Source organism: Hyperoodon ampullatus (assembly GCF_949752795.1).
Source record: "Hyperoodon ampullatus genome assembly, chromosome: 14".
In the NCBI taxonomy this organism is placed as follows: Eukaryota; Metazoa; Chordata; class Mammalia; order Artiodactyla; family Ziphiidae; genus Hyperoodon; species Hyperoodon ampullatus.
In genome coordinates this window covers 70,361,296-70,374,486 of record NC_136927.1, presented here as the reverse complement: position 1 = coordinate 70,374,486, position 13,191 = coordinate 70,361,296, and the positions used below count along the sequence as shown (strand labels likewise).

The 13,191-nt window shown below is 43.1% G+C and overlaps 1 protein-coding gene across 1 annotated transcript in view; it reads left to right on the top strand.

Annotated features, from left to right (window-relative positions):
- CHD6 (chromodomain helicase DNA binding protein 6) overlaps nt 1-13,191 on the top strand; it is a gene marked incomplete at its 3' end in the record, with an annotated part of 225,047 nt that overhangs the window by 62,829 nt on the left and 149,027 nt on the right. Inside the window, exon 2 of the mRNA XM_079719317.1 lies at nt 8,493-8,549. Within this exon, the coding sequence (XP_079575443.1) occupies nt 8,517-8,549 (33 nt within the window). The 5' untranslated portion in view covers nt 8,493-8,516. The remainder of the gene's footprint in view (nt 1-8,492; nt 8,550-13,191) is intronic.

The window sequence follows — 13,191 nt, the reverse complement described above, 5'->3', positions numbered from 1 at the left end:
TTTGTTCTAGTTCTGTGAAAAATGCCACTGGTTTTGATAGGGATTGCATTGAATCTGTAGATTGCTTTGGGTAGTATGGTCATTTTAACAGTATGATTCTTCCAACCTCTGAGCACAGTTATATCTTTCCATTTATTTGTGTTGATGTCTTATAGCCTCAGAGTACAGGTCTTTCAGCTTCTTTGTTCAATTTATTCCTAGGTATTTTACTCTTTTTGATGTGATTATGTTTTTTTAATTTCTCTTTCTGATAGATCATTATTAGTGGATAGAAATGCTATAGATTTCTATTATTAATTTTATATCCTGCAACTTCACTGAATTCATTTACTAGTTCTAATGGGTTTTTGTTGGAATCTGCAGGGTTTTCTATATGTAGTATCATGTCATCTGCAAATAGTGATAGTTTTACTTTCCAGTTTGTTTTTTAAAAGTTCCTACTGAAGGTTCAGGCAAGGCTCACGTTGGGCCAGCTTGGGTCATATGTTCTTTTTTTAAAAATAAATAAATTTATTTATTTATTTATTTTTGGCTGAGTTGGGTCTTTGTTGCTGTGCTCGGGCTTTCTCTAGTTGTAGCCAGTGAGGGCTACTCTTTCTTGTGGTGCGCGGGCTTCTCATTGCTGTGGCTTCTGTTGTTGCAGAGCATGGTCTCTAGGCACGCGGGCTTCAGTAGTTGTGACGTGTGGGCTCAGTAGTTGTGGCTCGCGGGCTCTAGAGCGCAGGCTCAGTAGTTGTGGCTCACGGGCTTAGTTGCTGCACGGCATGTGGGATCTTCCCGGACCAGGGCTCGAACCAATGTGTCCCCTGCATTGGCAGGCCTACTCTTAACCACTTTGCCATCAGGGAAGCCCCTTTCCAATTTGGATGCCGTTTATTTCTTTTTCTAGTCTGATTGCTATGGCTAGGACTTCCAATACTATATTGAATAAAAGTGGCGAGAGTGGGCATCCTTGTCTTGTTCCTGATCTAAGAGGAAATGCTTTCAGTTTTTCACCATTGAGAATGATGTTTGCTGTGGGTTTGTCATATATGACCTCTATTATGTTGAGGTATGTTCCCTCTGTGCCCACTTTGTTGAGAGTTTTTATCATGAGTGGATGTTGAATCTTGTCAGAAGCTTTCTTTGCATCTATTGAGTTTATCCTATGATTTTTATCCTTCATTTTGTTAATGCGGTCTATCACCATTTTTTAGAAATATTTTGGAAAGTAGTAGAAAGAATAGCTACAGATCTACCTCTGGGAAGAGTGAGTCAGGAATGGCAGGGAGCAGAGTCAGGGGAATATTTTTTGCTTTAAGCTTTATATTATTGAATTCTTAAGCTAAGTACATTTTTACTTGGAAAAGGTATGATGAATGCTGAGAAATTGGACTAAAAGAAGAGAATAAACAGGAAAGGAAGAAAAGGTAGAGGCCACCAGTTATGATGAAGAAAGTAGGAGCTCAAAGCCTTTTCTGTAAACATAGCTTTCCCATTTATTCACTCACTCATTCCACAGTCAGTCATTTATGAGTCCAAATGTCAGGCACTGAGCCTGATGCTGCAGGACGGAGTCCCTTCCCCAGAGGGTGCTTAGGCCCTTAGCCGATGGCATGCACAGACAGGGAAAAGATGACATGGTGATACAGCTGCTATGGCTTGGTGCTTCTCATGAGATGCTTTCAGGGTTTAGGGAAGTCGGGTAAGACATCCCGGAGAACGTGACACCAGAGTTGAGTTTCAAAGGATAAGAGACAGGAGTGGAAGGGCAGTGGAAGGATTTTCCTGGTGAGGCATAGCTTGAACCTCAAGTAGTCAGTACAGTTGGGTGAATGGTGGAAGGTAACGTCAGAGCAGCAGGCTTGGAATAGAGGCCAGATCGCTTACGCAGGGCTCTGTGCCATGAGGAATTTGTTTTCCTTTTTGAAGACACTGCAGAGGTATGATCTGATTTTGTTTATACTTTAGGAAAACATACTCTTGGTCCAATGAGGGTAATGGCATGAGGGTAGAAGGTACTTAGAGTAGAGACACTTCGGAGGCTAGAGCTGATTAAAAAAGAAAAAAAAAAAAATCCCCCTGCCAAAAAAGTGGTAATAAAACTAAAGAGGTGGACTGGGGAGGAACCACCGGATTCAGGAATTAGGAAGGAGTTAAGGGAAAGGGAAGTAGTTACGGATGACTGAACTCTGGGCTGGGTGGCAGGTTGTAGGACTCTAGCCTCTAGTGGGGGACACAGGAGCAGGTGTGTGTGTGTAAAGGCAGCACTGAGTTGTGGGTTTTTTGGTGGCATCTGTGGAATACCTAATTGGAACTGGCCAGGATGTGGATGGACATGCCTACCTGGAGGTCAGGAGGAGGACTTGGATTTGGAAATGTGCAGTGGTCCTGGTGTAGAGGTGAAGTCTGGGAGTTGAGTGGAGAACTCAGGGAGCCCTTGTGGTATTAAGCGTGTTTAGTCCTGGGGGCACTGACATTTAAGGGTTAGGCCTTATAGTAGGAGGAGCCTATGGAGGAAGCTGAGCTTTGGAGGCCTGCAGTCAGAGGCAGAGCAGGAGAGAATGGCTTCCAAGAAACCAGTGAGATGAGAATTTTAAAAGGAGGAAATGGTCCATAGTTTAAAGTACTGCAAGGAAGTCAGGCTAAAGCCTTGGATTTGGCAGCTAGGGAGTCATTGCGAAGAGCAGCTTTAGGGAGGTAATATGAGAGGAAGTGAAAATTCAGGTGTGGGATTTGTTGGTATAGTTACTGTTCTGAGATAGAGTTGAGCCTGTTTCTTTGTTGAGAGAAGAGCTTAGAAAGAGAGAGGCTTAGTGATGATTTAAGGAAGTGATTCTTCATGGAACAGATGTTTATGGAGCATCTATTATGAGCCCAGTGCTGGTCCAGACTCAGGAAGTACAGCATGAACAAAACAAAGCTTACACTCGTGTGTGTGCATCTCACAGGTAATAAATTTATAGTCAACTAGACATAATATAATGTCAGGTAGCAACAAGTGCCAGGATTCTTCAGCTAAATTGGGCTGAGAAGATAGAGAGTGAGGGCGGGGCTGGGGGGAGTAGCGTGGTTGGGGAAGACCTCAGGGGTTGGGTGAGGTCTGAGGCGCAGCCTAAACGAAATGAGGAGAGACTGACTGCAAAGTGATCCAGAGGCTGAGGTGGCTGAGAAGTGGGAGAGGATGGACCCCCAGTACTGATGGAAGGGTAGTTGTCCTCAGGAGAGGGGGCCACCTTCTCTCCTCTGACCCTGGCAGGAAGCCCACAGGACAGGTGACACTAGAGGCTGCCAGACAGCTCACGTGCACCGTGCGACAGACACTGGATTCTGAGCCCTTTACGTTCTCCTGATACTCTCTGAGGTGTAGGTGTTGTCACCCTTTTTTATAGGTGAGGAAACAAAGTCTGGAAGAGGTTTTACCAGCTCTGGCTCACCGTTCTTAGAGCCTGGATCTCCTCTGCTTTTTGGCACTTCAGACCCTCGCTGTTACCCTCCCGTGGGCTGCTTCTGGCCTAGCAAAGGACGGAGATAAATCTGTCCAGTTTGTGCAGGTTGGGTGGGGAGGTGGGAAGTGAGAAGTTGAGGGATACCCCGCCCATCGGACCCTCTTTGTGGTCCAGGGTGTCTGTCCCGAGTCTCGGTAAGAGGTGGCCCCAGGAGCTCCTTGCTGCCTTCTTGATTCGCTTTTCTCAGGTGGGTTGTTACTCCCCATGTCCTGTGCCTGCTCCCTTCTCACATCCCCACACCCCCCACCAGCACTGTGGGATTGCCTCATTTGTGCCTGCTGCCGTAAGGGGGGCATGAATCGATGATAAAAGTACATGGTCATTGTGGAAAATTGGCGATAGATCTGGTTTTTGAAGTAGCTTCCCACTTACTCTCTGTCCCAAAGTGCCTGATAGCGTGGAAGGGATTTGGTGCCCTGTTAACAGCGAAGGTCCCCGTCCCTCCTGTCGTCAGCTGTGTCTTCTGCTGTCCCTGTGGATATAAGGATCATGGCAGGGTCTGCTGTGTGTGCACTTGTCGGTGTTTCCGTAAACACACACTCTTGTAAATGAAATAGACCCCAGGTGGCAGAATTCTCCAGATAGAGTAAATTTAAATAATTTCCGTAAATGAATGGTAAAATGGTGTGTACCTGCAGTTTTATTATTTTTTAAGTGTCCATAACACAGCACTGAGGAACTTGGAAATGGCGCAGGCACTGGGGCAGAATTTTTGAACTGGAAAGAGAAAAAGTAATAAATTTCAAAATACTATTATTGAAACCTGGCACCCATTTTTCTTAATTGAAGCATCGTGAGGTAGGTGAGTGTAAGAAGGAATGGGAATTTTATATTGTTTGCTTTTTATATTATTAGCAGCTAACCTTCTTGTGAAGGTAATTAAATGCTACTTTCATACATAAGCATTGAAAGGCAGTGAGGAGTCCTCCCAGTTTTCATGTAATTCAGAAGTTATACACTTTTCTTTTTTTTACATACACTTTTTCCTCTTAACAAATTTCCTAGTTTGTCCACACAGTTAGGAGTTTCAGAATATATTTGTATTATGCTTCTAATTAAGTGGTGGGACTCTGAAATTACTGTTTTAATTTTTTACTTTATCGAGCCCAAAAGATCTATCTAATCACAACTTTTGGGTGATGGCAGCACAGCAGCAGAGGCTCCAAAACCATTTCCAGTGGTGTGCAGAAGTACCTATAGGGTATATCTGGTCATCCATTCCTGCTACATAACATTTAGCTTCACGAAAAGACTAGGTGGTTTTGTATTTTTTAAACGTGTGTCATCAAAGAGGTAAAAAAAGAAAAGTAGAGGTAACTGAAGAGAGAGTGCATTGTAAACTACTGGGTGCTGTTTGGAGAAATAAAAGTCAACAAAATGTTTATTGAACACCTATTGATTTTTTAAAAAATATTTAATTAATTTATTTGGTTGCGCTTGGTCTTTGTTGCGACAGGTGGGCCCCTTAGTTGTGGCTTGCCTGCTCCTTAGTTACACACGTACATTCATTAGTTGTGGCTGGCAGGCTCATTAGTTGCAGCTCTCAGGCTCCTTAGTTTGCAGCATGCATGTGGCATCTAGTCCTCTGACCAGGGATTGAACCCAGGCCTCCTGCATTGGGAGCTCAGAGTCTTAACCACTGCGCCACCAGGGAAGTCCCTATTGATGTTGTTTGTATCTGTTACCTTGTGGAGTGGCTGTGAGCTGGTGTGTAGCTGTCCATCCAGGTGCTAGAGATGGTTTCACAGTAACAATGTGAGGTTGGCCAAAGACTGCTTCCAGTGAACTAGAGTAGTTATTCTTACAGCATCATCACTGGGATGCACTTGGATTTCACACACACTGTCTCTCTCAGAGAATGGGGTGGGGGTTATCTGTGCAGCGTGAATATCCCTGAGGGTGCAGGTGGCAGTATCTTGCATGTGAACAGATGGTGGGGGGCGGTAAGATTTGGTTTAGAATCTTCCACCCAGCTCTTTTCCTCCAGCCCTTCTCTCTGCTGAGTAACCACATTCAAGCCACAATTGCGTCAGCCTCTTCCCAGTCTTTCCAGCTTGTGCTCATCTTCCGTCTCTGATCTTCCCAGGCCCTGTGATGACACAAGCCCAGGGAATGGTGGGCCCCTGTGACCCCCATGGCCCTCTGCAGTGCCTGAGCTCTGCTGTGACAGTGACCTCACCACTGAGCTTCCTCTCAGCTTTATTTCCTGCTGGCTTATTTCCTTGGGATGGATCCCTGAAAACGGAGCTTGCAGATCAATGGACTGTGGCAGTTCATAGATCTAGTGGCACGTTGCCCGAGTGCTTTCAGAAAGCCTGAAACAATGAAAGGTGCCATCAGCAAGGATCACTGGGTCCACAGTTTTCCCCACATTCCTGGCAGTGTTGGGGCCCTGTTTTATTTGCATGCTGGTTTGTGGTACTTGATCAGAAATTGTGTTTTTTGATGTCTCTGTTGCATTATACTTGATTTTTTTATAAATTAAAAAGTGATTTTTATTGGCACTGGACTTTTTCTGTATTTTGTAAATGATTGATTTCATTTTGTTGGGTAGCATTTTATTTGAGTATATGTGTCTGGTTATTTATAATATCCCTTTTTATTAGCCAGAATTTATTTTCCAAACTTCTTTCTTCTTTTCAGAATTTGTGGCAGTTTGTGATAGTTGAGAGTGTTGGTTTTCTGGGGTCTGATAATTTGAAATTGAGAGATAAAGAAGATAAACTTGTACTAACATAGTTTACCTAGTGCTGACTCCACTGTAATGGAGTTTAGGTGGTAAAATTCTTTGAACTGCCCTGATTCAGAGCCCTTCCCTTGCCATTTCTCAGGAATCTATGGTTTTCTTGAGGTAATTGTTCGATCAAATGCTAGTCCTCACACTGATCCTTAGAAGCACTGTTTGCTGACTTAGCTTTCCCTTTTCTTGATTTGGCCAGTTCTTCTCTGCCCTCCTCTCCTTCCCCCTTGGTCTAGGCCCCGCCTGCGCCCACCTTGCAGCTTGTTACCTCCTTGGATGCTATGCTCTTTGCAAGCAGCAACATCCTGGTAGCATTTTATGGTTCTTTTAATAGAAAATGCTTCTGACTCTTGGAGAAAAAAAACCCCTAAAGTTACCAGACTTTAAACTGGTAAACTGAAATTGTGGCCCCAGGGATGATAGAAATCCTTCAGTTTTCTCAGTTGCATCATACACACCATGAGCCCATTTAGAAGGTGGGACTGTCTCACTTTAAAGTTCTCCTTGATGCCTGCACATGACATTCATTTGGATATGAGAAATAATTATAACGTAAGGATAATTGTGTGCCTCTGGGATGTTTTCCTAGCTCTCTGGGATGTCCAGGAAGTCAAAGTAAACAATAAATAGGAGGCGGTGTCTACATCTGGACTAGAACCAGAAGCCGGGATACTATGATCCTTCCATTGTTTGTCTATGGGGAAGGTGAGAGTGAGTGATTCAGGCAGCCCCAAATTCTGGGTTTCCTAAAATAGCATTCTTTCTGTTCCCTGGGATGCCCTTAGTGCACTTCAGTGACCTCTCAAGCCACTTGCTGGGCTCTTAGTCGCTATGGTGCTGAAAAGTCATTTATGAGAAAAAGTTCAGGTGTCATCACGGGCATTATGGTTGGAGTGGGGATGGGGCTTAAGTCCTGGGTACAGTAAAATCATTTAAAAAGATCATATGAGGGCTTCCCTGGTGGTGCAGTGGTTGAGAGTCCGCCTGCCAGTGCAGGGGACACGGGTTCGAGCCCTGGTCCAGGAAGATCCCACATGCCGCGGAGCAGCTAAGCCTGTGCACCACAACTACTGAGCCTGTGCTCTAGAGCCCACAAGCCACAACTACTGAACCTGCGTGCCTAGAGCCCATTCTCCGCAACAAGAGAAGCCACCGCAATGAGAAGCCCGCGCACCTCAACAAAGAGTATCCCCCCGCTTGCTGCAGCTAAAGAAAGCCCGTGCGCAGCAATGAAGACCCAGCACAGCCAAAAATAAAATAAAATAAATAAATTTATTTTTTTAAAAAAAGATTGTGTGAAATATTGGGATGGAACTTATTTTGTCAGTTTAAAGTGCACATGGTTTAAAACATCAAGTAATGTAGGAGAGCTTATGATGAAATGCAAGAGTGCCCTGTCCTGTCTCACACCACCAGCTCCTCTCTCCTTCAAGACAACAACTTTTAACTCTTTTAGCTCTATTTTATTGTGTATATTTCTTTTATTTATTTATTTATTTTTGGCCGCGTTGGGTCTTCATTGCTGCACGCGGGCTTTCTCTAGTTGCGGCGAGCGGGGGCTTCTGCGGGGGCTTCTCACTGCGGTGGCTTCTCTTGTTGCGGAGCACCGGCTCTAGGCACGCGGGCTTTAATAGTTGTGGCACGTGGGCTCAGCAGTTGTGGCTCGTGGGCTCAGTAGTTGTGGCTCGTGGGCTCAGTAGTTGTGGCGCACGGGCTTAGTTGCTCTGCAGCATGTGGGATCTTCCCCGACCAGGGCTCGAACCGTGTCCCCTGCATTGCCAGGCGGATTTTTAACCACTGCACCACGAGGGAGGCCCATGTTGTGTATATTTCTATTTCTTGATTTCCAGTTGTAGATGCTACTTACTGATTTTCTTCCAAAAGAAATGAGGTCTTCGCTTAGTTCTACCCCCTCTCCACCCCTCTCAATATAGTCACGCCATTATTTTTGGTTCCTCTTTTAGTTTCCTTTGTAATTTAATATGCCAGCATCTTTTATAACTTGTTTTATCTACAAAGACAGTATCTTTTTGACTCCGCTCCATCTGGAGCAAAAAACTAGGGTTCAGGATGGAAGTAGGTAGGTTTAGGCCTCTATGTAGGGCTCTGGGGGGTGCTGGGCTAGAAGACCACTAATTGTAAGTGTTCCGTAGAAGTGATCCTCTATTCTGTGTTTTCCTCACGTGTCACAGCTAATCTTGAGGTCATCTAAAATGTTTCATTTTGGATTTTAGCATAATCTTTGCCTTTTTTATGTTTTACAGAAATAAAATAATTGCCTTTAATAGATGATAATGAAAATACAGAAGAAAGAGAAGCAGGTAAGAGGTCACTTTTTTTTTTTTTGTGGTACACGGGCCTCTCACTGTTGTGGCCTCTCCCGTTGCGGAGCACAGGCTCCGGACGCGCAGGCTCAGCGGCCATGGCTCACGGGCCCAGCTGCTCCGCGGCATGTGGGATCTTCCCGGACCGGGGCACGAACCAGCGTCCCCTGCATCGGCAGGCGGACTCTCAACCAGTGCGCCACCAGGGAAGCCCGTAGGTCACATATCTTTTAAGTGAATGCATCCAGCATACACTGGTGCTTTTTTACAAGAGGAGATGCTGGCAGTTTTGGCTTATCTCTTAGCCTCTAGTAGTTACTCTGCTGCCTGTTTCCCATTCTCCACGTGGTAACTGAGAGCTCTGTTCTGAATGACTTAATATATAGATTTTTACTGTGCTCAGGTCAGCTCTATATAGGAATAAATGTAATGAAGATTGTAGATCAGAATATTATTCAAAATTAGCGATGCAAAAGAGAAATAGCTTACCAAGTTTTTATAAAGAGAGAAGTGATCACTTCTTTATAGTTGACATATTTATTATTTTCGATGTTTGGTTAAACTAAAAGCATTCACTTACAGAATTCTTATTTATCATGATGTGCTGAAGTTTTCTCCTGCAGAAAATAGTGAACTAATTGGAAGTTTCCCCCTGCAGAAAATAGTGAACATTAACTGTTTGGCATTTGGTTTCCTGGAGGGGAGTTGATAAAAACATTTGGCCCTTGTGACGCATCCTGCTAAGATGTTTTTCCTTAGTTGGTACTTATGTGTTCCAGGTGATTACATTTTCAGAGGATCCCAGAGACCTAAACCAGTGTGGCTCAGGGAGGTGAGATGAGGGGACCTGCCTCTGTCTCTTAGAGACAGGCTGTCTCTGATGGGCTGGTTTTCCTTTTACAGAATTGAATGACAATCTGGTAACTGGGGAGATCTGAATCCCTGCCCTTCAGCTGGGACCTATGCAAAGAGGTTGGGTGGGACCAGCCACTTTCCTCTCTGCTTGTAGAGCACTGAGTAGTCGGATACAGGGTGACCTAGGGATATGGTTACAAGGACTACCCTCTGTTCTGTTCCCAGTGGATAGGTCCTTGTGAAACCAAAACAAAACAGCCTGTTTTGGGAAAGAATTGAGTCACCTGCTGCCAATTTTAATAGGAAGAGCAGTGCCTAAACACTACCTACACGCTGATTTCCTCCTGTCCTGGCTCTGTAGAGTCAAAAGTTAGTACACAAACACTGTAGAGAATGCAGTTCCATTTGCCAGGATTTTATCCTATGGATATACTCAGACGGGTGTGTAGGTTTCATTGCGACTTTGTTTATTATAGCACAAATGGAAATGAACTTAAATGTCCGTCAAAAAGGAGACTACAGGCATGCCTCATTTTACTGTGCAGGTATTACATTTTTTACAAATTGAAGGTTTGTGGCAGCCCTGCCTTGAGCAGGTCTATCAGCACCATTTTTCCAACAGCATTTGCTCACTTCGTGTCTCAGTGTCACATTTTGGTAATTCTCTCAGTATTTTGGAACTTTTCATTATTATTATATTTGCTATGGTGATCTGTGATCCGTGATCTTTGGTGTTACTATTGTAATTGTTTTGGGGTGAACTTCATTGATAAATGTCTGTGACTGCTCCACCAACTGACTGGCTGTTCCTCCATCTTTCACCTTCTCCTCTGGTTTCTGAGCCCAGGAAACAACCATTCCTTGAGACACAACAATATGGAAGTTAGTCCACTTAATAACCCTACAGTGGCCTCTAGGTGTTCAAGTGAAAGGACCAGTTGCTCGGCTCTCACTTTCGATCAAAAGCTAGAGGTGATTCAGTTTAGTGAAAAAGGCACATGGAAAGCAGAGAGGGGCTGCAAGCGAGGCCTCTTGTGCTAAACAGTTTAGCCAAGTTGTGGATGCAAAGGAAGAATTCTTGAAGGAAATTAAAAGTGCCGTTCCAGTGAACACGCAAATAAGAAAGCACAACAGCCTTATTGCTGATATGGAGATAGTTTGAGTGGTCTGGATAGAAGATCAGACAAATCACACCATTCTCTTAAGTCAAAGCCTAATCCAGAGCAAGGCCCTAACTCTCTTCAATTCTGTGAAGGCTGAGAGAGGTGAGGAAAGTGTAGAAGAAAAGTTTAAAGCTAACAGAGGTTGGTTCCTGAGGTGTAAGGAGAGGAGCTGTCTCCATAACCTAAAAGTACAAGGTGAAGCAGCACGTGCTGATGTAGAAGCTGTAGCAAGTAATCCAGAAGATCTAGCTAAGATAATTAATGAAGGTGGCTACACTAAACAACAGATTTTCAGTTTAGACAAAACAGCCTCCTATTGGAGGCTATTAGGACCTTGATAGCTAGAGAGGGCAAGTCAGTGCCTGTCTTCAAAGTTTCAAAAGACAGGCTGACTCTCTTGTTAGGGGCTAATGCAGCTGTTGACTTCTAGGTTGAAGCCAGTGCTCATGTACCATCCTGAAAATACTAGGGCCCATGAGAATTATGCTAAATCTACTCTGCCTATACTCTCTAAATGGAAATTACAAAGAAAAATTACAAAGAAAATGGAAATTACAAAGCCTGGATGATAGCACATGTGTTTTCAACATGGCTTACTGTATGTGTAAGTCCACTGTTGAGGCCTGCTGCTCAGAAAAAAAAGACTTTCTTTAAAATATTACGGCTCATTGACAATGCACATGGTCACCCAAGAACTTTGATGGAGTTGTACAGTGAGATTAATGATGTTTTCATGCCTGCTCACACAGCATCCATTCTGCAGCCCATGGATCAAGGAGTAATTTTGACTTTCAAATCTTATTATTTAGGACATACATTTTGTAAGGTTGTAGCTGCCATAGATAGTGATTCCTCTGATGGATCTGGGCAAAGTAAGTTGAAAACCTTCTGGAAAGGATTCACCATACTAGATGCCACGAAGAACATTTGTGATTCATGGGAAGAGGTCAAAATGTCAACATTAACAGGAGTTTGGGAGAAGTTGATTCCAATCCTTATGGGTGACTTTGAGGGGTTCAAGACTTCAGTGGAGGAAATAACTTCAGATGTTTTGGAAAAGACAAGAGAACTAGAATTAGAAGTGGAGCCTGAAGGTGGGACTGAATTGCTGCCATCTCATGATAAAACTTGAACAGTTGAGGAGTTGCTTCTTGTGGATGTGCATAGAAAGTGGTTCCTTGAGATGGAGTCTACTCCTGGTAAAGATGCTGTGAAGACTGTTGAAATGACAACAAAGGATTTAGAATATTACATAAACTTAGTTGATAAAGCAGCAGCAGGGTTTGAGAGGATTGATTCCAATTTTGAAAGAAGTTCTACTGTGGGTAGAATGCTGTCAAACAGCACTGCATCCTACAGAAAATTGTTTGTGCAAGGAAGAGTCAGTTGATGTGGTAAACTTCATTGTTGTTGTATTTTAGGAAATTGCCACAGACACCCCAGCTTCAGCAACCACCACCCTGATCAGTCAGCAGCTGTCAACACCAAGGCAGGACCCTCCACCAGCAAAAGGACTATGACTTGCTGAAGGTTCAGATGATGGTTAGCATTTTTTAGCAACAAAGTATTTTTAATTTTTTTTTATAGAAAACATAAAGGAACTTTAATATCCAGTCAGGGCAAAGAATACTGGATTTAATGACCCATTAAGTGTGAACCACTTTAGGTTCTTCACAGTAACAGATGTATTTTAAAGTAAAATTTGAATGCATATTGCAGAGAATGAATCCATTTTAAAAACTTTAATTTCCTTACCTGATACTAATACCACTATGATTTTTAGACTGTAAATTTTTTAAATGATTTGTTTTAACACTGAGAATAAGATTTAAAGCAAAGTTAGCAATGTTCCTGAATTACAAATTTGTTCAGTAGTAAGCCTTTGAGTAATAGTACTTTCTTCTCAAAAAGTAGTCAATGTACATTTTAGAATTGTGCAGTAAGAAAATATTGGCTAATAAAAAGTGGTATTACTTGAGATAGTCAAAATGAAAGAAAAACTATACTTTTGCTTGGATTATTTATGCCCAAATAATTCACCCTGCAGTCCACAGATGTATAGGGCATAAAATATTTTTGAATAAGAGAAAAGCGAGGGTCCTAAAAGAGGAACATAAACCAGAAGAATCTAAAAACAGCATCCTGTTATTTTATTGAGTATTTAAGCTGCTTTTGGTTGCATGCCCTGATCTGTAGAAGGTTAATTAACAAGGAAATAAAATTTCCAAGTGTTTAAAAAATTTACTCATCTTCTATAAAGCAAGTTTTAATGTATCAACACTTAAAAAATACACAGTGACTTGATGAACCATCAGTACAACTGCACAGAATTGAGCTCCAGAGAACTATACATTTATGAGCTGTCTTTCCTGGGCTCTGGTTACAGGAGTATTGGCTTAGAGACCAGCTTACAGCCATCTGCTCCTACCTGGAGGATACAGGCCAGGAAACTCTTAGGATTATATGGGCCCTTTCTGTTCCTAAATAAAACACCAGGAGCTCTCTGGTCTTAAAAACAACCGAGCATCCAAATATGTACACTGGGGACCCTTCCCCTTTGTGAGTCAAAGAAGAGGAGAGTTTGTGACTTTCGCTGAAAACAAAACAAAACAAAATCTCCC